This window comes from Dendrobium catenatum, unplaced genomic scaffold (genome assembly GCF_001605985.2).
Source record: "Dendrobium catenatum unplaced genomic scaffold, ASM160598v2 fragScaff_scaffold_81, whole genome shotgun sequence".
Classification (NCBI taxonomy): domain Eukaryota; kingdom Viridiplantae; phylum Streptophyta; class Magnoliopsida; order Asparagales; family Orchidaceae; genus Dendrobium; species Dendrobium catenatum.
Genome location: NW_021318543.1, coordinates 673,479 through 696,560, shown reverse-complemented (window position 1 = coordinate 696,560; position 23,082 = coordinate 673,479). Strand labels below are relative to the sequence as shown.

The 23,082-nt window shown below is 34.5% G+C and overlaps 1 protein-coding gene across 4 annotated transcripts; it reads right to left on the bottom strand.

Annotated features, from left to right (window-relative positions):
- Nucleotides 1–4,084: 4,084 nt before the first annotated feature.
- LOC110096515 (U-box domain-containing protein 7) lies at nt 4,085–16,200 on the bottom strand. Of its 4 annotated transcripts, XM_020822512.2 has the most exons (7): nt 15,856–16,200; nt 14,554–14,631; nt 13,635–13,820; nt 12,550–12,657; nt 7,857–9,055; nt 6,928–7,711; nt 4,085–4,700 (listed from the first exon to the last, which is right to left on the bottom strand). In XM_020822512.2, exons 2-6 carry the CDS (start codon nt 14,608–14,610, stop codon nt 6,949–6,951), a joined length of 2,313 nt encoding a protein of 770 aa, XP_020678171.1. In that variant the 5' UTR covers nt 14,611–14,631; nt 15,856–16,200; the 3' UTR covers nt 4,085–4,700; nt 6,928–6,948. The 4 variants fall into 4 exon arrangements, with proteins under 4 accessions (XP_020678171.1, XP_020678170.1, XP_020678172.1 ...); XM_020822511.2 differs by lacking the exon at nt 4,085–4,700 and having other exon boundaries at nt 6,505–7,711; XM_020822513.2 differs by lacking the exon at nt 4,085–4,700 and having other exon boundaries at nt 6,505–7,711; nt 13,635–13,787.
- Nucleotides 16,201–23,082: the final 6,882 nt, after the last annotated feature.

Sequence of the window (23,082 nt, the reverse complement as noted above, 5' to 3'; positions counted from 1 at the left end):
TGGGCTGAAGTTCACAAAGCAATGTCCGGGCCCAAACTAGCCCAGACTTAAGAAATAATAAAAATGGGAAATTTGGATAATATAATAATATAACGAAATTATATCAGAGTGGCCCAAACTGATATTCATCGATCATCATCATCATCATGATATTAGTATATTATTCTCAATAATAAGCCCTTCCTCAACAAATTCATTTTAACAAAATAAAAAAAAAAAATAAAATATGTTAATTGATTCTTTTCTGAAGAAAATAAATTATATTAACCCAAAAATATAGTAAAATTTTTAATTTATCATAACATTTTAAAATTAATTTATATTTAGTTTTAATTGTTCCAAATAGATCTCAATGTAATTTAAAATTATTATTTATAACTATTAAACTTGATTGCAAAGATTTGAAGATATTATAAACTCAAATTCGTAATGTTAAATTTATAGGAGAAATCAATACATGCATACATTCATACATAAATATAACTTTTTTACTAATGAATATATTGTGCTCTTGAGATTGCACGTCGCATGTTTTATCCCTCATGCATTTTGAGCCTATCAATCCATACACTTGGATGGAAACATTCCATTAAAATCAGTGAAGAAAAATTATTTATAATGTTAGACAACACTCCACCTTCAAAGTATTATATATATATATACTAATATATATATATTATATATATTATATATATATAAAATATAGTATATAGTATATATATATATATATATATATATATACACACACACATTAAGCTTAAAGATTGATTTGATTAAGACCTACTTCAATTCCCTTAGTTGGCTTATTTGATTTTGTAGGCAGATTTGAGAGCAAATCAACTATATTAAATAACTTTGCATCTCATCTTTAGAATAATATCTTTAACACAACGATTGCAAGAGTCAATATCACTTTAATAAATGTAGATAGCATTATTTAGTGTGAGTGTGTATATATATACTAGTCTTATTATTTCAATAATGTTCATATTTGATGCAATATGTCTATTTTATAGTTAGTCATAATTAAAAATTATATATATGTTGAATAGATAGTGAATTATTCGTTATAAATTCTAATAGAATGAGCGGGACCCAAATCTTCGTTTGACTCACTAATAGGCACTATACATTATATGCATGAAGCAATATATACTACTTGTATTTGGCACTATCTTATGTAATATTTGTATATACTATCTTGCACACGTGTGAGGAGATCATACATATCTATATCTATATATATATATATATATATTCAAATAAAGAGCCCGTATATAATATTGCATACAATTAATTACTAATTAGTGACTTATCTTGTTGTCTTTGTTGTGATAGTATAGGCATGCGTTAAAAATATAAGAAATATATTTTAAAAAGTAATTAATCAAAAGCATATGCTGCAAAATAGAATAAATTTGTGTGATATTTTTTGGTACTTTATATTTAAATTTATTCACTTATATTATCTAAAGAATCTATTTTTAATTATTCTTGATCATTAATTTGGAATTTCTCTTATCTTTTTCTTCATCTTGTGAATTGTGGCCACCCCTCCACTCAAATTCATGCATAGGAAATGAATGGCTATTTGGTGAGGATTCTCATGCATTTTAAAAAAACCTTAAATTTGGATATTTTGTGTAAAATTACAATTTAAAGTTTAATTTATCCCCTCTACTTTGGAATTTGTTGCTCAAATAATATAGTTTTATGTAGTTGAATTCCATCAAACTTAATTTCACTAATTACAATGACATGCAAATTAAATCTTGGTCATTGGGCTACTTATTTTATGATATAATACTTTTAAAATATATATAAGATTATTTAATTATGATTAAAATAAAATAATTTTTTGCAGAATTTTAATCAATAAAATATTTATAGAAAAAATTAAAATAATAATATTAAAATTCTTGTGTCATATGAATTAATTGCACTATGACTAATAATCAATAGATGATTACTATTTCCAGACAAACTTGGCCTGCATTAATGAGAGTCTACATTGATAGCTCTATATTGATGAATTTGTCTTGGGTCCCTTAGTACTAATCCCTTATTGCTATTGTTAAAGGGACAAATGCTAGCAATAAACCCTAAAAAAAGGGGATTCTTGCATGGAATCTAGATTGATTTTGGTGGCTTCATAGCTTTCCATTAAAGGTAAGTTTAAGAAGTTATTTTATTGATCAAAAATATAAATGTGTATATTGTATGTGTGTATGTTTAAAAAAATAATAATTGAAGAAATTAAATAAGCATGAAGAAGGTATATAATTTAATTCACAAAATGATAAATTCTATACTTTTACAAAAAAAGTTAAAAATATTATGCAAATAAATTAATTGTTAAAATAATATTTAAATTTTTAATTTAAAAGTTTATTATTAATTTTTTGATATTCTTAATATTTTTTAAGTGTATATTGTGCCCTTGAATATCGCATTGTTTGATATTATGAATGTTGGTACATCGAAAATTAGATCAAATAAAAACTCATTTCTACTTATCAGGTTGATTCAAATTCTTTATAGTTATTTTGTTAATTTTATTCGTCTAATTCAATCATTTATAAATTTTAATTGATTGAAATTGAATCCGTCATTTCTTTTAAAAATAATTTTAGTTTATTGAATTTAATCCTAATTGTTTAAAATTGGTTGTGCAATTAGGATTCAACATAGTTCAAATTTAGAGATCAAGAGGGTCACCCCAATCTTATATCAAAATTACTTCAAATTTAACTCCATTTAAAGCCAATTCGAATCAATTTCAAATGTTATTCATCTCACATGAAGGTAATTTAAGCCAATTTTTTTAAAAATATACAATTTATATTATATACAATGTATATTATGAATGATAAATAATTTATTTTGATTAAGCAAAAATTAAATCATTTTTAACTCAAATCAATTAGGTTTTTTTAGCTTATTAGAATAAAATTTTCAAATAAAAATCAAATTAACTTGACTTGACTTGATATCAATCCTACTATTATTATTTTTTCCTACCACAACTAAATAATTATTTTTGGGGTTTAATTAGTATGTGGTAATGTTGCCCTCCATGACTCCATGCTTCTTTTGAACATTTATAGGATACATCACATGAGCTTTATGGGGCCATGAAGTGACATACATCATCAATCTATCTCCTATCTTCTCTCTCTATAATTTTTTTTTAAATAGTCTATTTGCATTTCTTCTATTATGATTTATGAAAAATGATTTTTATTTCTTAGGCTCTATTTTTTTATTCTTCTCATATAATGATTGAAATTTTTAGCATTATTTGCCTTTGGTCACAAACACAAGCAAAGCAATCAAGAAGCTGAACTTCAGAACTTAAAATAAGCAAAATATCATAATACTTATAAGTATAGGCATAATTTAATGATATTACCTTTTAAGATGATAGTTCCAATTTCATAAACCTTCAAGGGAAGTTTAGTGCTTTCATTATAAGTTACATATAATGATGATTAGAGGTGTAAATAAGTCAAGCCGACTAGTGAGCCGGCTCGGGCTCAACTCGGCTCGCTAAATGGCTCATAAGCCAAGCTCTTGAGCTAAAGAGCCAAGTTTGAGCTAGGCATTACACAACTCCTTAGCTCGCAAGTCGGCCAGTTTAAAAAATATTAATATAAAATACTGTTCAAATATATTAGCATTCAAGATTTTGAATTACAAGCTTACAAAAATGTTTTAAAATATATATCTCATTGTCCTATATTAAGTTATTCTTTGTTATTTTTCTTTTAATTCCTCATTCATTTTGTCATTACATTATAATAATTGCATAAATCATAATCATTTTCTCTCTTTCATAGGCTTATGAGCCAGCTCGAACTCGTAGAATAGAGCTCGAGCTCGATTAATTAATCAAGCTCAAGTTCAAGCCGGGGTGACTCGAGGTCGATTCGACTCATTTACACCCCTAATGACAATGCTCTCTCCATTCAAAATTAAAAAATAAAGGCAGCCCAAAATTACAAGAAAAACTCCAAAGCACCATTAATAAAACAGCTCATAAATATTATATTCCTTTCACGTCGGAATTTAAAGAGTTTCTTCCTAAAAACAAAAAAAATTAGGCTCTACAACTTAACAATATAAAAAATAAAATAAAGCATTTCTTTCTATGCATTTTAGCTATACATCACTATAACATGAAGCATCTCAAATATGTCAATCCCTCTCACAAAAATCTGAAGCTGGACCAGCATCTTAAAAGAAAAGAAAATAATATGGATAACTCACAGAATATGACCCCACATAAGTTGGTTGATGATGAGAAATCCTATCTCTTAGAATTAAAGCATCTTCATTTTTTATTTTGTTTTTCAGAAAAAAGATGCTTTGGACCATCAAACAACTGTAAAGATGCAAGAAATAGAAAGATTTCAATCACCTCAAGTGCGCTACTGACTGGTTTTGTTGCCAGAAAACGGTCAATTTGTGAATGAAGAGAAACAGCTGGATTTGGCCTCTTTCATAATTGGATCTTTGCTGTTCTGGAACAGGATCTGAGACTAAATTGCATTGGGGCTCGTTGAAGAGCAATTCCACAACGATGAAGAACGATTGAGCCCCATATTTTACTTATTGAAACACTGTAGGTAGTTAGTACACAGCAATGGAGCTTTCAGTTTGAGAGTTTGATAGAAGTCAAAGATGATCAATCGCTGCGCCTGCATTGCAGTGAAAATCAAAATGGCACCACAAGTGTTTGTCGAAATTCAGGAAAAGATGATTAGTATTGAGCCTTACAAGAAAATTCTGAGTTTGAGAAGACTTGATTAAGATTTACAGTTCATGATTTGAAGCATAGGGATGAGTATGGGTAAGAACTTAAGAGGCCAGAGAAAAAAGGGTCGGGCTAGGTTGTATCGAGATTTAGATTTTGTTTGGGACAACTTTTTTGTTGCTTTCTAAAGTACATTTTTAGTTTAAAAATTTCTAGAATTGGAATTTTTTTGTACTAAGATCCTAAACCCTAAAAACAATAAGAAAGCTATTCCAAACGATGGCTTTCTTACGGCTGCTTAAAACAGTTTTATAGTAGAAAAATTTTAATTTTTGTACTAAAAAGCTACTTTAAGAAGCAATAAGAAAGCCGTCCCAAACGAAGCCTTAGCCCACAAAACTTGACTATTTTGGTTGTGTTAGGTTGATACAGAGGACCATAATGGGACTGAGAAATATACAAATATATATATTGGAATTGTGATATCAATTAAACTACTATGATACAGCACTGTTTTTATCTCAAGCATATCGAGGGGAATGTCTTTGAATATATATATATTGTGATAAACTTTTCTAATAAATCAAAAGATGCTATCAATGCCATGTGAAACTTTAAAAAATATCAGTCACGCTTCTTTGCAATTAATTGGTGGTGGAATGAAGAAACCCAATGGGTCATTCGCTGACAAATTAACAGATAATGGAGATCTACTCATTGTAGAAAATATTAAAATTTTCATATTGTCATGGGCTAAATTTATTAATTTAGAATGGTTTATAAATATGGAAGATTTAAGTGCTCTCTACACAATATAATGTGATGTGGTGAGGACTGTAGCAAGCGGTCATATATCAATAAGAAACAAAAAACAAAATATAATAACATAATGCATTGTGAGGTTGTTTTCATGGTTTCTGAGAAGGTCATATATCTTTCAATGCTAATGATCTTATGAATGCAGGGTGATTTAGGCTAATTTAATCTGTATAAAAAACCGGACTTTTTATTGTGTGCGGACAATAGTTGGAGAGAATCATCCGGTTTTTTTTTTCTATCTATAGTAAAAGCACAGTCAAAGCGCAGTTGTTATAGTAACTACACTTTTACTATATGCAGAGAGAAAAACCGGACGATTATGTCCGTCCGGTGTCCGCCCAAAATAATCTCTCAAAAAACAGAGGCTGTTTCAGTGGAAAAGAATAGAAAAATAGGAGAATGAATTCAAGGTTTTACCTAATTGCTGATAAGAGGTGGAAATTGTATAGGTAAAGGCTTGATTAAGATGCCAAACTTTAATTTGCATATATAAAAAGGATTATTGTACAAAGCATGGTTCATAAATAATTGAAAAGCAGTAATACATATGGTATGTTAGCAAAATGTCTTATATCCATTCTTCAAACTCAGTGATCAATAAATCAAGAGATTGGATAATAATAAACAACACGATAGCAAGTGATACTTTGCAAGACATGTTATATAGAAAGAAATATAAGATACAATGATGAATTGTACACAACTACAACATATCATATTGTTTTAGCTGTCAGCCATTAGGTTTTATTTATGATAGGAAAACGTGGAATACTCCTGTACATCCAACTTTATATTTTACCTCGTAGCAATATAAAGTTAAGAATTTGAATTAAAAAAATATATGTTAGAGAAGATTGCTGATGATAAAATAATTTGCATCACAAATGAAATTTACATTAATCAAGGAAACACAAAGTAACAAAACATAATAGCAAATATTAATTGACCACACTAATTGCAATTTAAAAAAGAACAATCAGTTGATTGTTCCAAAATTTATACATTACAACGCATGGTATAATACACTATTTCATTAAGAGATAACCACTGAAATTGATAATCACAATATGGTTATCAATTGACAACTGAACGAACGATTTCCTACTTCACAACTCATGTATGCACCTCATTGTGAAGACACACAAGGGAAGCCCACAAAAAATTATGAGGTAAAATGTAGAAAAATTTCTAGCTTGTTGGGGGAAGAAAAAGGAGATATATAGCATTGCCAATCACAATACAATATTGATCATTAAACAGTTAATTACAACAGCCTAAACTCTAAACTACAATAAAGTGCTATATTAGTTAAGTGCTGATCTGTTGATGGTGTATAGGAGCAAGTGTCATACCTTATAAAAATTGCCAGACACTCAGAAAAACGCCAGGGATTTTGATATTGATTTCATTTTCAGACTAAGAAAGCCAAAGGACTTATATTTTGATACTGGCTTTTTAGATTTCTTAACTGGATGCTCAACTAATTCAGATACAGGTTCACGATGAGGCTGTGGACTGTCAAGACGATCAATACGTCTTATATCTCTCAAAACATGGAGTAGCTTAATAGAGTTCTCCTTTGCCTTTGCACTTCCATTCACAGAAATATGGACGAGTGATGGAATAACCCCCTCTTTCAAGACGAGCAAACAATTTCTCAAACTGCGAGAACATAGGGAAAGTAAGATGGTGACAGCTTGTTCCTGCTCTGGTTCACCGAATTCAAGAACTTCAGCTATGGAAGCAATGCAGCCATTTGCATCAGCAATCAGCATTGAAGCCTCTTCATCTCCAACTAGATTCTGTAGAATATTTAAACTCAATCTGACCAGACTTTTACTGCTCAAAAGTTGACCAATTTTTTCTATGCATGAAGAGGATAGAAAATTATATCTCATTTCTCCATTAGATGACAACTCTGAGAGGATCTTCATAGCAATCTCCACACATTCACCATTTTCAGAATTTAGAAAATTTATGACTTTGAGAGGAATATCGGATGCCACAATACATGCCACAAAGTCAGGACGAAGGGCAACCTTTTGTAGAATCGCTAAAGCTTCCTTGTCTATACCACAATGAAGAAATGATGACAGCGATTGAATTGCATCTTCACTTTTGAAATTATGCTCCCAACTGCATACAGCAAACACATTCAGCATCTCAGAAAACAAAAATAAATCAGAAGACAAGAAATGCTCGAACTGAAAAGCAAAATAGTTGAGAGGACCAAAAGAAAAGTACATAAAGAAATGAAGCTTTCAAAATAAGGCACAACTACCTTTCATTAGCAAAAAGTGCAAGAAAAATTTGAGCTCCACTTCTTTGCGCAGGTAAATCAGATAGTGAACATGCTTTCTTCAAAAATATCATGAGTGCTTCAGCAAATTTGCTATAGTGCATGCCACAGTTAACCACTTCACCTTCCAAAATGTATTTTATTTCTTCCACTGCTTTTACTTTGAGTAAGGTCGGAAGCTCAGAAAGATGAAATAAGAACCTCAGATACATATCCGGACTAAATTTTGCAAAGGATTGATCATTTTGGTAATCATCACTCCAAGAGAACAATCGCACATAATTATTGTTTGAGCTCTCAACCTTTTTAACATGAGATGAATCTGAATAACAACAAGAACTAGAATTCAAAGATGATATATTTCTCACACTTTCAAGTAGACAGTAATCTCCTTTGGTCCCATCTAACAGTGCCGTAGATATATTTTTCAAGCTTGAAACTGAACTGCAGCGGATGGATTCCAAAGCTTGAATGTCTACCCCTTCGGGCTGAGGGCAAGGATTCAGAATAATGACACCATGCTTTCGGCACCAGCTTGAAATAAGATTCTTCATGGAAGAATTAGGAACTACAGAAAAATTTTCTAACTTCTTGTGTGTCTTAGGACATGTATCATGCCCCTCGCTAAACCACTTTTCTATGAAAATCCTTTCAAAAGTTTTCCCAGAAGCTATGATGACTGGATCGAACATTAAACTTGATGATATGGGACAAAAGAATTCTTCAGGAGGTAAGTCGCCATTGAATAGTTCACTTTGAGCTTCAACATTATTAGGTGGCTGAAAGTTGTCACCAATCAAACAAGAATCTGATTCAGAGTTCATTCTTTCATTTAAGCAGTTATTCTGTGAGTTGGCATTTTCTTTCTGCTCCACAGTATCAGGCCTTAATTGTTTTCCATGAGTCTTAATGAGATAAAGGAAATACATTAGTATTCTCTCTTTTTTCTTATCAACATTATGGAATTTATCCAGAAGCTTTTTTACGGCCCTTCTCTCAACCAAAAGAGCTATTGAAGAAGTGATGTTTAATCTTGAAGCTGCATTCTGGAAGGCTTCATATTCTTGGTGTTCACTTGAGTTAATTTGTGCCATAAGATTCAATAAAACCTTTCCAGCCTCCTCTTCTTTAGGATTTATGATAAACTTTACATCTCTGAGATAATCAATAACTTCAGAAATCTGCAGATAAAATGCTAAACAATTAAAAGGATTATGTCAACAAAATGCATATGCACAAAAGTAGTAACCAAAAAAAAAATCCTCATGCAATAGATGGCATGGGGAATGATCTGCTTCTGACTCAAATTAAAAAGGTGTTTTTGATGCATGGAGCTCCCCCTAATGCAGGGTTTGAGGAAGGGTTTATGTATGCAATCTTATCCATGCATTTTGAGAGAAGCTATTTCCAAGATTTGAGCCTAGGAACTCGATAATGCAATAGATTCAACTTAATCACTACTCCATACTAGGGGTGTCAATATTTGACCAGACCCGAAAAATTCCGGGTTTGGGTTTGATTTTTTGACCCGTTTTTAAAATCGCGTCGGGTTCAAGTTGAACCGGAAACCCAATAATGACCCGTGTTGACCCACCCTGGCACCCGCTGCCCAACTCGCCCTGGCATGCGCTGCTGACCCGCGCTCACACTGCACCGGCGCACCCTCCAAGGCTTGCAACTGCACCCGAACACTCGGACCCATGCCCACTTGGCAGGCCGCAGCACGCCCTGATGCAGGACTAAGTATGAAATGCTATTAGTTCAATAGGATTTTGCACAACTCGTGATTGGAATAATCATAGAACAAAACTAATAGCACTTCAAAACAATGAATCAAAACAAATAGGGGTCACACCCGCTTAGGCCAAGTTACGTAGCAAGAGATTTGAAGCCTTCCAAATAAGAAAGAAACAACACAATGACAAGTAGTAGTTTCAAAGAAATCCCTAGTCTAACAACAAGAATTAGAAAGCATAAAGGTGCACTCAAGCTCTATGTTTACTAAGTTTTAGCATGAGCAATAAAGAGTGGTCCGTCGTGACTGCAATCAAACCAAGAAAAGTTAGACTAAAAGAGATAAGATGAAAGGAGAAAAAGAACCTTTTGTCAAGGAGTGGTAGAGATCCTCCACTCGACGCCTTCGAAGTGCTCGTCAATAGCTTCCACCAAGGTATATAGAATACGCTCCAAGTAGTCTTCGACGGTGTGGTCAATCCTGGGGTTCACGTCGAAGAAGGTTGATCGTAGGATGTTGGTGAAGCCGTCTTCATCCCAAGTTAATCCGTATTCAGTTTCTGGATCCGCCATGCATGAGAGCTAAGTAACAAATCTCTTTCAACTTCACGATGCTCTTGAAGATATTCGAAAGAGAAAGAAGTTTCTCTTAATTTGAGAGGAGGGGAGCCCAGGAGCAAAAAAAATCTGAAATTGATTTCAGATTTTCTTTAACTATGGAGGTTTGAAGTTGCAATAAACTAAAAGGGGAAAGGAGAGACCTAGGGGCCGGCGGCATGGAGGTGTTAGGGGATTTATTTCCAAAATCCAATGTGTGGCTTTGGAAAGAAATAATGAGGCAACAGGGGTTTGAAAATTTCGGCCAAGAGGGATTTAAGGGATTTGAAATTATTTCCTAAGCGAGGGATGGGTTTTAGGAAATAATTAAAATAGTCTTAATGGGGCATGGGGAGGGGGTCGGCGGCATGCATGTGGGAGGGAGCAATTAGTGGGGTTAATTAAGGCTTCATAATTTAAGTTTTAGGATTAGGAAAGTTTTAATTTAAATTCAAATGAATTAAAATATTCAAAGGGATCTCATTCAAATACTTTCCTAAAATAGAGTAGTTAAATTAGGAAAGAATTTTGATTTCAAATTCAAAGGATTTGAATTTCAAAATCATTCCAATTTAATCACCAACCCAATTAGGAAACTTCAAGGGGAAAGGGGTTGGAGTGGGCTGGGTCGGCGGCTAGGGAGGTGGGATCGGTGGTATAGGGGTTTCTGGTATGGGAATTTGGCCGTGGGGTTGAAGGGGAAGTAAGGGTGGGTCGGCTGAGTGGGGAAATCCGGCGGCTAGGTGGGGGGTTTGGCCATGGGGTTGAAGGGGAGGAAGTGGGCTCGGGTGAGTGGGGGAAATCCGGCGGCTAGGAAAAGGGAAAGGGGAAAGAGGTAGGGGAAAGAACCACGAACCCGACTTATCAAGGTTGGTGGGTATTGCGTCAATCTCCCTCTCCTAGGAATCTCTCTCCATTAGAACTCTCAAGCTCTCATAAGAACTCATGCAAGAAGAAAATTTGTAATCAATCATTCATTACTCAAAACATCACACAAGAGGCTATAAATAGCCAAGTACAATGGACTCAAACAAATAAAAGATCAACTTGCCCTTTGGGCTCACACACGACAATTCCCACTAAAGGGGTACAAACGGAAAAACCAAAATGACACTAAGCAAATAGAAAAATACATGAATAATAAAATAACATAAATGACTCAGAAATACAAAGACTCGATCGTGGTCGTAGATCGGCGGTCACGCCTCTGATAAACCTTCCACGAGCTGATGTCCCCATCACGCCCGCATGGTTCCAGGACCTGCTTGTCGCCATGCCCGCACCGCCCCCTTCACGCTTTCGTCTGACCTTGCCGCCGCACCCGCACTAGCTTGCATCTGTGGTTCCGCGCCCAATCTCCCTATTACGGGTCGTGAATCGAGTTGATTCGGGTTAATGATGTTGACCCAAAACTATAACCAGGTTAGGTCAAATAGTGACGGGTCAATTTTAAGTTGAACCCGAACTAGGCAAGAAAATCAGTTTTAACACCCCTGCTCCATACCTGCTGTTGTTGTTATTGTTAAATGCATTATATTATTATTATTATTATTATTATTATTTTGTTATTATTGTTAAATGCATTACCAAGATAAGAAACATGTTAATTGTCAATATTCACTAATAAATATGTACACCTTCATGAATCCATTTATGCAACATATATTATGAGTACACCTAAAAAGTTAGAGGTAGGTCTAGAAAATTTGGTTAGAAAATATTAGAAATGATCTTTAGATTTGAATGAGGATTTGACTCTTAACAGGACACAATGGAGAAAAAATACTCATGAAGTCGACCCCACATACTAGGATAAAGGCTTGATGTTGTTGTTGTTGCTATTGTATATTATAATTACACCCAAGAAAATCCTAAATTTACTAACTAAATAATTATTGATTATTGAATATTATGATTCTTAACTTGTGGCTATTTAACAAACCTTATTAGTTAGACTGCATTTTATTGTAGCAATTATGGTCATCATACTATATACCATATAAAAGTGTAGTATGCATTTAACATAATAGCTTTGAGAAATTTGTTCAAGGTATCTTACTAAACATGTTTTATTATCTCATTTACTTTTTCATTCAAGAATAAACAATAAAAACAATAAGTAACAAACAGGCCCTAAGATAATACAATTTAAGTGTTTAACAACATAGATGCCAATAACATGGAAAGGAAAAACAAAATCTGGATTAATACATTTCTTATCAAATCTTGTTAGCACTATTTTGACATCTTCGAAACAAGAAGATGGCATTAACACATGATAAAATAGAAATATAAGCTTCTTAACAATATCTATGACTGAAAGCATCCAGGTAGCTTGACTAACCTGCGATGCCAGTGCCATTGGAACCATTGTCTGAATTTGACAAAGACACTGAATCAATTGAGTTCGGATCCTTTCACATCTCAAAGCAATTGACTCTGCTGTGAGAGCCTGTATGTAAATGAGTATCAATAACCATGCTACAAATACAATGCCACAACAAAATATTTCATGCAATAATTTAATTGTTTTTTTTTTCTGAAAAGGAAAAAAATTCCATTCAATAAAAGGAACATATTTGATGAATATTATTTAATTGGTATGTTGAAGACAAGGACACAGAATTAGGGTTGAGATTTAAACTCTGAGATCAAAGATACCTAAAACATTAAATCAATTTTATCTTGAATCGAACTAAAATCAAGCAAAACAAGACGAGCAAGAAAGCCAATATTTTGGCTCCGTCTGATTTCTGAACAAGGCTAAGAACAGATCAAGCCGACTCAAAAGTAGCTCGAAATATAAAAAGTGAACATTTTTCAAATTTAATTTATACATGGATGTGTACGTATGCTTATAAATATTATAAATATACATATAAATTTCAACATTAGTAAATAAATGATTTTGAACCAGCCAAGCCGAACTGGCTTGAAATCAAATTGGTTCAATCAAGGAGCCAATTTCAAACCAGATTATATTTGGTCAAGCTGATTTGAAGCCGAGACTAGATCAGATCCAAATCCGATCAATCTAACCCCTACACAAGGAATAAGAGAAGCAAGAAGCCTTATTGTCATCTAACTATTATAAGAACAAGAAAGTACACATGAAGAATTTGTTAAGGGGTTAATTACCATGATGTTTAATCAAGCTAGCATGCTCAAATAATTTGTGACCTAACTATGTTCATGATCATAATCAAAATTGATTCATAAACAAAACAGAGACAAAAGGAAATGAAGCTCGCAAAGGTTTTAGCCATTTTTTCGGAAAAAGGTAAATTTTAAAGCAATTTCTTCTGTTATAATATTCAGAAAGGTATGGCATTAATATTGGTATAAATAATTCAACATCTGAGATCAACTACCCAAAATCAAGGCACAGCCGCAAGAAACCAAAATGCTTAGGCAAAGAATAAAACATACCAAATACAATTTACTAGACTCTGAACAGTAATGAACAAGCAGCTTGCTTTTCTCGACTGTATTGTTCAGAGAACATAACACTTGTATTCCAGACGTGCTTCCTGGTTGAGCTGATTCTATACCAGGAAGAATGCAGCCAATTTTTTTTGAAACCTTCACAAGTTCAAAGCAGATTGCATCATGTACCTAAAATGCATAATTAATTAGAAGGTGGATGGACATTTCACACCTATAGGATGTTAAAAAACCACAATGGCCCTTCAAAGTATAGCATATGGATTAAGCTAATTGATATAATAAATAAAGTCATAAACTTGATTTCACTCTTTAGAAAAACAGTCTCTTTCTTTGTTGAATTGAAAATGACTGAATTTTATATATTCATTTAGCCTTTACTCAATCATCAACTATCTAACATATGAATATATCAATTATTTTGTGTTAAAAGGAAGTTTCATACAAAATAGCACCTTCTTCAATGGTCATATAAATCAGCTTGGAATTCCATTCGGTATAGAAAATTAAATTTTAAAACATCTATTATTATTTTTTAATAATAATGTCGGGTAATAAGCAAATTTATATTACTCGTATGATGTGGAACTCCAAAATTGAAAATTCAGATAGTTTTTTCTAAAGCTAGATATCAAGTAAGAGACATCTTTCGCAAGGTAGATTCAATATTCAATAAGTATTTTCCCAGTAATTATATTTATGTAATCTGGAAATTTCAGCTTGTCATTGAGATAATTAGCATACATGCCTATAATTTGGACATAAATGCAGCTCCTAATGCAATTCAATGTAGTTATACACTTTTAACTTAGAATGCTAGTCTAGGCTAGACTCTTAAATGTGCTGAAATGACTTCATATGCATGCGCACATCAAAACATCAAAATTGAATTGTCGGTCGTTACCTTCGGTTCGCAAGAAATTTTCAGCACTCGATCAACTTTAGTAACATCGCTATCCATTCAATGGATGGTGCAATTAATCTGAACATCAAACGTTGTCTCATATGTTAGGAATTATGGAAGTTCTCTTATGTTCCTTAACAAAAAAAAAGAATATAGACTGATAAAGATCAAATTCAAGAAACAGCCAAGGGCTTAATCACAAAATCAGTGAATCCAAATTCATAACTAAAGAAGCCTAAGTACAAATGAATCATATTTTAGATTTCTAAGAGCTGCCATAAAAAAGTATAAGTCTGTTTATATTTAGTTCATGATAAAACAAAAGCGAGAAGAAAACTGATATCACCATTCTATGAGTTGTAATTGAAGTCAATTCAATCATGCAATTGCGACACATGCTGTACAAGAATCATACAACAACAACATCAAGCCTATGTCCCACTACGTGGGGTCGGCTACATGAATCATTTTTTTCCATTGTGTCATGCTATTCTGTTAAAAGTCAAATTCTCATTTAAATCTAATAAAGATAAATCATTTCTAATAATTGCAGTAAAATGTGCTAACTGATCAGCATTTCATGCAGTAAGAGACAGATCCTTTAAACTATTAATATATTATTATTATGTGCTCAAATTGTATGTAGTGTAAATATTTGATCAGTAGATATTCATGTTAAGTTGTAAAGCCTAATTTATGCCCTACAAAAAAATATCTTTCGTATGATCTGTCTTATTAAATCTTCTGTTGGTTCATTAAAGGTAACCAATTTGTGCTAGTTGCTTCATTAAGAGTGTTTTGAAAATTTTACAATCTATATTTTTTTATTGTCATAATTTTTTGTTTATAAAAGGAGAGCGTTGTTTTTAGGGTATACTGAGTAGGAGTAGCAGGACATAGCCATCAATAAAACTCTACAACAAAATCATAATGAAATTTGTAGCAACTACAACCACCGCAAGTGACTATAGCTATCAATTGAGTGAACTTGAAGTAAAGTATTGGCAAGCTTGTTTGATGAACTCTTTCTGTTTATTTTCTCTCGATGCTTTAAATTAGGACCTATCTAATTCCTCTATGTTACAAAATAATACACAGGCAAATCACAAAAGCATTTAGTTCTACCTATGTTTGACTCAATTATAATTTTCTCAACCCCAATAAGTCCAACAAAACTATGCGGTCGCATATGAACAAAAGGGTGAAATAGAGAGCCTAAATTCTCAGCGCAAACAGGTCCGGAAAAAAACCGAAAAAGAAAGAACTTATGCCCGTCACGTGTAACAAATAACAAATATTTACCCCAAAAAAAAAATTGGAGAATTCCGAGCTCCAATCGAAGCCGCTGAGAAGTAATAACCATCAATCGAAGCAATAACACGAAGCCGCTCTCCTAGGGTTCAATCACCAAAGCTATTGATGCAAACAATTCAGTTCCTCAATTTCCGTAAAGATCTTCCCTTAGCAGACAAACACGATACAACAGAGAGAAAGAGGGAAGAGAGAGGGAGGAGGGGGTAGAGCAGGGAGAAAGAAGACCGGGACTTCAGGTCTTCGTTGAATGGAACGGCGGGAAGATGAGTATTTCGTGGGAGAAATTAGTCTGTGCGGGGAATGCGCCATGTCAGTCATACGTGCCGTACCGAGCCCTACAGAATTTTCAAACTCCAAATTTTTATTTTAAAATAATTTTCAAAAGTTTAGGTTGTTACATCTTTCACATGAGAGATATTTGAGAGCTAAGAGAACTAAAAAAATTTTATTAGATTTTTTTGGCAATTATCAATGAAAATCATAATTAATTATAGGCTTCGTTTGGGACTGCTTTTTTATTGCTTCTGAAAACAGAGTTTTAGTACAAAAAAATAAAAAAATTGTACTACAACTCCGTTTTAGAAAGCAATAAAAAAGCCGTCCCAAACGAAGCCATAATTATCATTATCACCTGATTTTTACCATCCAACTATTGTTACTTAATTGTTAACAGCAAATCCCATTATTAAATTTTTAAATGTTTGCCTATGGATGAATAACTTGTACAATCCCTATAGCGGGAATCAAGCAACTATCCTCAATAATATGATATCATAGAGACAAACATATTCTTATATCTATCATCTTGTAATACATAGTTTTCCCATTTCTAAGCTTTCCATATAATATATTATATTATCTTTTATGATCTTCATCAATATCTCTTGGACGCTATTACTATAACACATTCTTCTAATGTTGTTTGGCCTATTTGTAATCCTCCAAAAATTTTGATGTACTTAAATCAAAATTACATTATTGACACCTATCGTGAATTTATAAGAGATGGCTTGTTATGTCTTGTTTAGGAGAAATTCTCTTTAGGAAAAGGAACAACTTATCTCTCACTATAGTTTTCAATAATTTTCACCTTTGGCTAATGCAATTATGTAGCATTCTATTCAAATAAGATTCAAGTTGCTTGCAATTAATCCATATGATGAAACCTCTAACCCCTATTTGCATATTGACAACTACATGATCATTATGCACATTAAACATGCTTTTGATGCAATCAATTGCCAAGCTTTTCCCATAATCTTAAGAGATATAATACGCAGCTTACATTGATCTATTAGTTGAGAGCTTTGACTACCAACTAAGAGTTTTTGGGTTCGAAGCTTGCATGTGTGAGTTTGTCTTAATTGACTTAAATGTCCCAAAAATAAAGAGATATCCTCACACAATGCATGGCCTACTCTTTATGGATTAATTATTCATATATTTGCTATTTAAGCCATACTTTTTGGACAAATAATTTATTTCCCATAAGAGGACTCCTCTCATCTCTTTGGGATTAAGGGAGAGTCTCTAAAGTCTTAAGGAATGCTTTTAAATTTTATCTTCTAAAGCATGTTCTATCCCGTAAGTGAATCTAGTGTTATTAAGAGGTATGTTTCTTAGAAGTCTCTACCCTAAGAGCTATTATTCTGTACGGACTGCGGACGGGAAAACCATCCGGTTAAGCACTAGGTACCCAGCAGTACCGAGTGCGGGTACCAAGCTAGGTACCCAGCAATGGGGTGACATGACGCATTTTTATTGGTCTCCGGACGCCCTCCGCACAGAATAATAAATCCCACCCTAGACCTTTCGACTTTTCGTTGATATGGGAGTCAGTCCTCTCATACCTTAATCTTATTCATCAAATATAAGTATCAATAATTATTAATGAGGCCATCAACACTCATAAAAATTAATGTGAATAATCCTCAAATAAATAAGAATATATATAAAATAACATGCACCTATTACTGTACATGTACACGATTTACCTGTTATATAGAATTCTTGCAATAGTCTTGTACAGCCATTTGTAATAAGTCTATATATAGCTACTCATGTATCTGATCTAGGGGTGTAAGTTCAATCTATTTGTTGAATGCGGAAGCTGTATAATACCATTGGTAAAACTAGGCGGGAAAATAAAAGGACGGGCGGGAAAGCAAAACGAGCGGCTCGACGAGCAGTTCGATGGCTCGTTACAGTATCGCGAGTCGAGCTCGAGCTCGACTCGAGTTCGAGCTCGAGTTCGAGCTCGATATTCGGCTCACGAGTCGAGCTCGAACACCCCCTGATTCGAGCTTGACTCGACTCGTTTACACCCCTAATCTGATCCATTGAATAGATTGAATTACGTTTTACTCAGCTCTGTCTTTATGGTATCAGAGCAGTGTTTCTTTCCCCTTCCCTAAAGTTCTTTCTCCTCTTCTTCGCGGTTTGCTTCTTCCCTCTCCGATCATGGATGTCTCTTCCACATCACAAACAGAAGATTTCCCTGCATCTTCTTCTGAAGAAAGTGTCTCTATACCCGCTACCCTCAAATTCGTGATCTCCAACATCAAGATCATTGTTCCGATCCAACTCTCCTCTGATAACTATCTGATCTGGCGGTCTCAGGTTCTAAAACTTCTGAACGCCAATGGCTTTGCTTCTTTTCTCCTTCCGTCGTCTTCACGTCCGGCTAGCCACAAAACTCTGACTGACGGCAGCAAAGAACCAAATCCCAAACATCAAGAATGGATTCTTGTTGATCAAAATCTAGGGCTGGTCTTTGCTCTACATTATCTCCGACGATCTTACCATACGTTATCCATCTTGTCTCTGTTTCTGACATTTGGATCATGCTCGAACGCCAACTCCAATCATCAAATTGATCATGTGTCATTCAGCTCAAAAATGAGCTACACAATGTGCATATAAAATCTTAGAACATGATGCAATACCTTCAACAAATAAAGACCATAGTAGATAACATTGCCTTTGTCGAGTCTGTTATCGATCAAGAAGACATTATTCTCTATACTTTGAACGGCTTATCATCGTCCTACAATGCTCTTAAAACAGCAATTAGTGCAATGCAAACTACTATGGATCTTGATAATCTTTATTCTCTTTTGATTACCGAAGAAATCAATCTTCAGTCCGAGGTGGTTAGACAGATAAACCTTGGAGATTCATCCCCGGCTCTATACTCCAACAGAGGTCAAGGACGTGCACGATCATCCTCTCAGCAGTCTCGTCCATCAAACTCGAGCATTCCTCAATGCCAATTTTGTAACAAAAATGGACATCTCGCACATAATTGCTGGCATCGACTAAACACCTCCGTCAACCCTCTCGAAACAACTACTACAAATGCTTCCTCCCATGCGATGGTTGCCACGGCAGACACATTTAACCACGACTGGTATTTAGACTCAGGCGCGTCGGCTCATCTCACTAACTCCGTGGACAATCTCTCCCAAGCCACATCCTACAGTGGTACAGATAACATTACCATAGGTGACGGCAGATCTCTCTCTATTGCGCACTCAGGCAATGGAATTCTGCCAACACCGTATTGTAAGCTAAAACTAAACTCCTTATTTCATGTTCCTCACTTATCTCATAATCTGCTTTCTATTTCTAACCTTACTCAAGAGAGACATTTCCTCATGGCTTTAACATCGAGGATATGATGACAAACAAAATCCTTCTGTCGGGTTCAACTAGTAGAGGACTCTACCCGCTTCGTTCGGCCATCATGACTACATCCTCATTAAAGGCATTAACAGCTACCTCTCGGGCCACCTCTCTCTGGCACCAGAGACTGAGTCATCCACATCCTAGAATCATTAAAAGCTGTCTCGGCCACCGATAAAAGGCTTCACATACCGAATACCTTTAATTTATGTTCAGATTGTACGACCTCAAAAGCTCACAAACTATCGTTCTAAAATAAAACTCAAAGAGCTACTGCGCCTTTAGCTATTATTCATTCAGATGTTTGGGGTCCCTCCCCGGTTCCTTCGCATCAAGGTTTTCTTTATTATGTTGTATTTATCGAGGATTTTTCCCGTTTTCTAATGAGACATAAGTCTGAAGCTTTTGATATTTTTTGGAACTTTAAATTTTTTGTTAAAAAACAAACAAGATTTCAAATACAATGTCTTCATTCTGATGGTGGTACTGAGTACCTAAATTCCAACTTCAGAAACTTCTTAATTCACAATGGCATCTCGCACCAAACTTATTGTCCCTATACACCTGAACATAATGGGTTGGTCGAACGCAAGCATAGGCACCTTCTTAAAACCACTCGAACATTGCTCAACAGCGCATCTATTCCTCACTCGTTTTGGCCTGATGCGATTCTCACTACATCTTTTATTATCAATCGCTTACCTACGGTCACAACGAACTTCCAATCACCTCTTTATCTTCTTTTTCACAAAACTCATGACTACAAATTTTTCAAAGTCTTTGGTTGTGCCTGCTTCCCATGGGTACCGCCAAATCAACGCCACAAATTACAACCTCGATCTCGATCATGTGTCTTTCTTGGTTATTCTCATATTTCAAAAGGCTATAAGTGTTTAGATACTACAACTAACAAAATTTATATATCTAGACATGTAGTCTTTGATGAACTCACTTTCCCATTCAAACAAACATCTCTCCCTCCATCTCAAACTCCATCTCAGATACCTCCATCTCTTCTCGTTCCGATATCTCAAACCTTACAACAACCTACTACACTCAAACTGCCTAATACAAATCCCAATTCTGGCAACCTAGATTCCCGACCCAGGCCATCTGCTCCATCCAATATTCACACTACCCTCCCTACTCAAGGCATCTCAACTAATCCCTCTACACCTAATATTCCTGGCCCTTCAAATCTACCCAACATCAGCATTCATCCTATTTCCAACAATTCTATTCATTCCATGACCACCCGAACCAAAACATGCTCACTAAAATCCACTCAACGACTCAATCTTTTTCATCTCCAAAATTCTTCTTGGTCTACTCCCTCTCAAGAACCGACCACATACAATGAAGCTAGTCAACATGTGCATTAGAGACGAGCCATGGCAGATGAATTATATGCCTTACAAAAATAGGGAACTTGGGATCTCGTTCCTCTTACGCAAAATACTATCGTTCTAGGTAGCCGTTGGACGTAACGAATCAAGCACAAATCTGATGGAACCATTGCTCGTTTTAAAGCTCGTCTTGATGCTCAAGGCAACCACCAACAATATGGTTTAAATTACATTGAAACTTTCAGTCCTGTGGCCAAATTTCTAACTATACGAATTTTATTAACTATTGATGTTTCTAATGCTTGGTCTGTACATCAGCTAGACGTGACGAACGCGTTCCTACACGGCAACATTACTGAAACCATCTACATGAAACAGCCAAATGGCTTTGAAGACGATCACCATCCCGACCACGTTTGCAAACTTAAGAAAGCCATCTATGGCTTCAAACAAGCTCCTCGACAATGGTTTCAAACCTTTTCAAATTACCTTACCCCTTTTGGATTCTCCTTGGGCAAAGCAGATTCATCGTTATTCACTCTTCACAAGGGCAGCAGTCAACTATATTTGGTCATCTACGTAGATGATATACTTCTAACCGGCAATGATTCTTCTCTGATTGACACCGTAACTTCTCAGCTGCACCAACAATTCGCCATGAAAAATCTTGGTTTGGCCAACAGTTTTATGCCATAAACATTAAAGCAGCAGCAAACTCCTATATGATGTCACAAAAACAGTATGCCGACTCAATCTTGCAAATGGCTAGTATGACCGACTGTAAGCCATTAGCCAACCCCTGCTGTACCAAGTACTCGGAATCCAGCCTTCAACCGATCCTACCAACATATCCCAAGCTCTATAGTCAACTTACCGGTTCTTTACAGTACCTCACCATAACAAGATCGGATATATCCTTTGCCATTAATCTATTATGCCAACATATGCACAATCCCGATTCTCATCACTTTCATCTACTCCATCGACTACTTTGCTATATAAAAGGCACCATTTCACTTGGTTTACCTATCTTGCAGGGTCCAATGGAACTACACTCGTACTCAGACGCTGACTGGGCCGGTGACAAAGACACACGAAGATCTACTTCAGACTACTGCTCATTAATTCCTAGGCAACACCCTTATTTCCTGGAGTGTAAAGAAGTAGCACACCGTCACTCGCTCATCTACCAAAGCCGAATACCGATCGCTCGCTACAGCACTTGTTGATATTCTATGGCTCCGTCGTCTCTTACTCGACTTCCGCATTCCTCTACAATCTCCCACAAATTTACAATGCGATAGCACTTCAACTATTGCCTTAGCCAACAATCCCGTCTTCCATGCCCGTACGAAGCATATCGAAATAGATCATCACTTCATCAGGGATCACATTCAATCACAAACTGTTCAAATCTTTCCGATCTCAACAAAAGATCAAATTACCGATATATTCACCAAATCGCTCTCTACACCGCGCTATCACTATTTAAGAGACAAGCTGACTGTTCAACTAAGCCCATCAGCTTGAGGGGGTGTAATAACATGCACCTATTACTGTACATGTACATGGTTTTACCTGTTATCTAGAATTCTTGCATTAGTCTTGTACATCCATTTGTAATAAGTCTATATATAGCTACTCATGTATCTGATCCATTGAATAGATTGAATTATGTTTTACTCAGCTCTGTACGTCCTTTGTCCTTAATATATATATATATATATACTCACCAAAAAAAAAAAAAAAACTTGGCCTGTATATATATATATATCCTTCTTTGGCAGATAATAAAAAATTAATGAGGGTAATAATGTAAATTCACAAATTACCTTACCTATAAACATTATAAAATACAAAATTTATAATAATTTTTAACCCTTTTAGATGCTGACAATTACTTAAGAAAATAGCATGTGGGAATTGATTCACATAAAATAGATAACTTGAATTATTGAGCCCGCATTAGGCGCTTAAACTAACAACAAAAAACATGAAAGAGAAATCCTATGGGTTTATAAATTATAACTTAATACAGAAAATTTATAATTGGATCTTGCATGTTGATAGCCAAATCAAATTTCTTGAAGAGATGGATCTAGACTGGCTAAGATCATTCAGTTTTGAGGTTATTAAAGAACTTAAATGATGAATAAACCGTCTATGATCAAAATATTTAATATAG

What these genes read in the sequence shown, in the direction of transcription:
- LOC110096515 (XM_020822512.2), bottom strand. Translation starts at nt 14,610, where the DNA reads ATGGATAGCGATGTTACTAAAGTTGATCGAGTGCTGAAAATTTCTTGC. An exon ending in CAATGGCACTGGCATCGCAG is followed by an intron (nt 9,056 to 12,549) that starts GTTAGTCAAGCT and finishes TTTTATCTGCAG; the next exon opens with ATTTCTGAAGTTATTGATTA. An exon ending in GCACTTTTTGCTAATGAAAG is followed by an intron (nt 7,712 to 7,856) that starts GTAGTTGTGCCT and finishes TGCTGTATGCAG; the next exon opens with TTGGGAGCATAATTTCAAAA.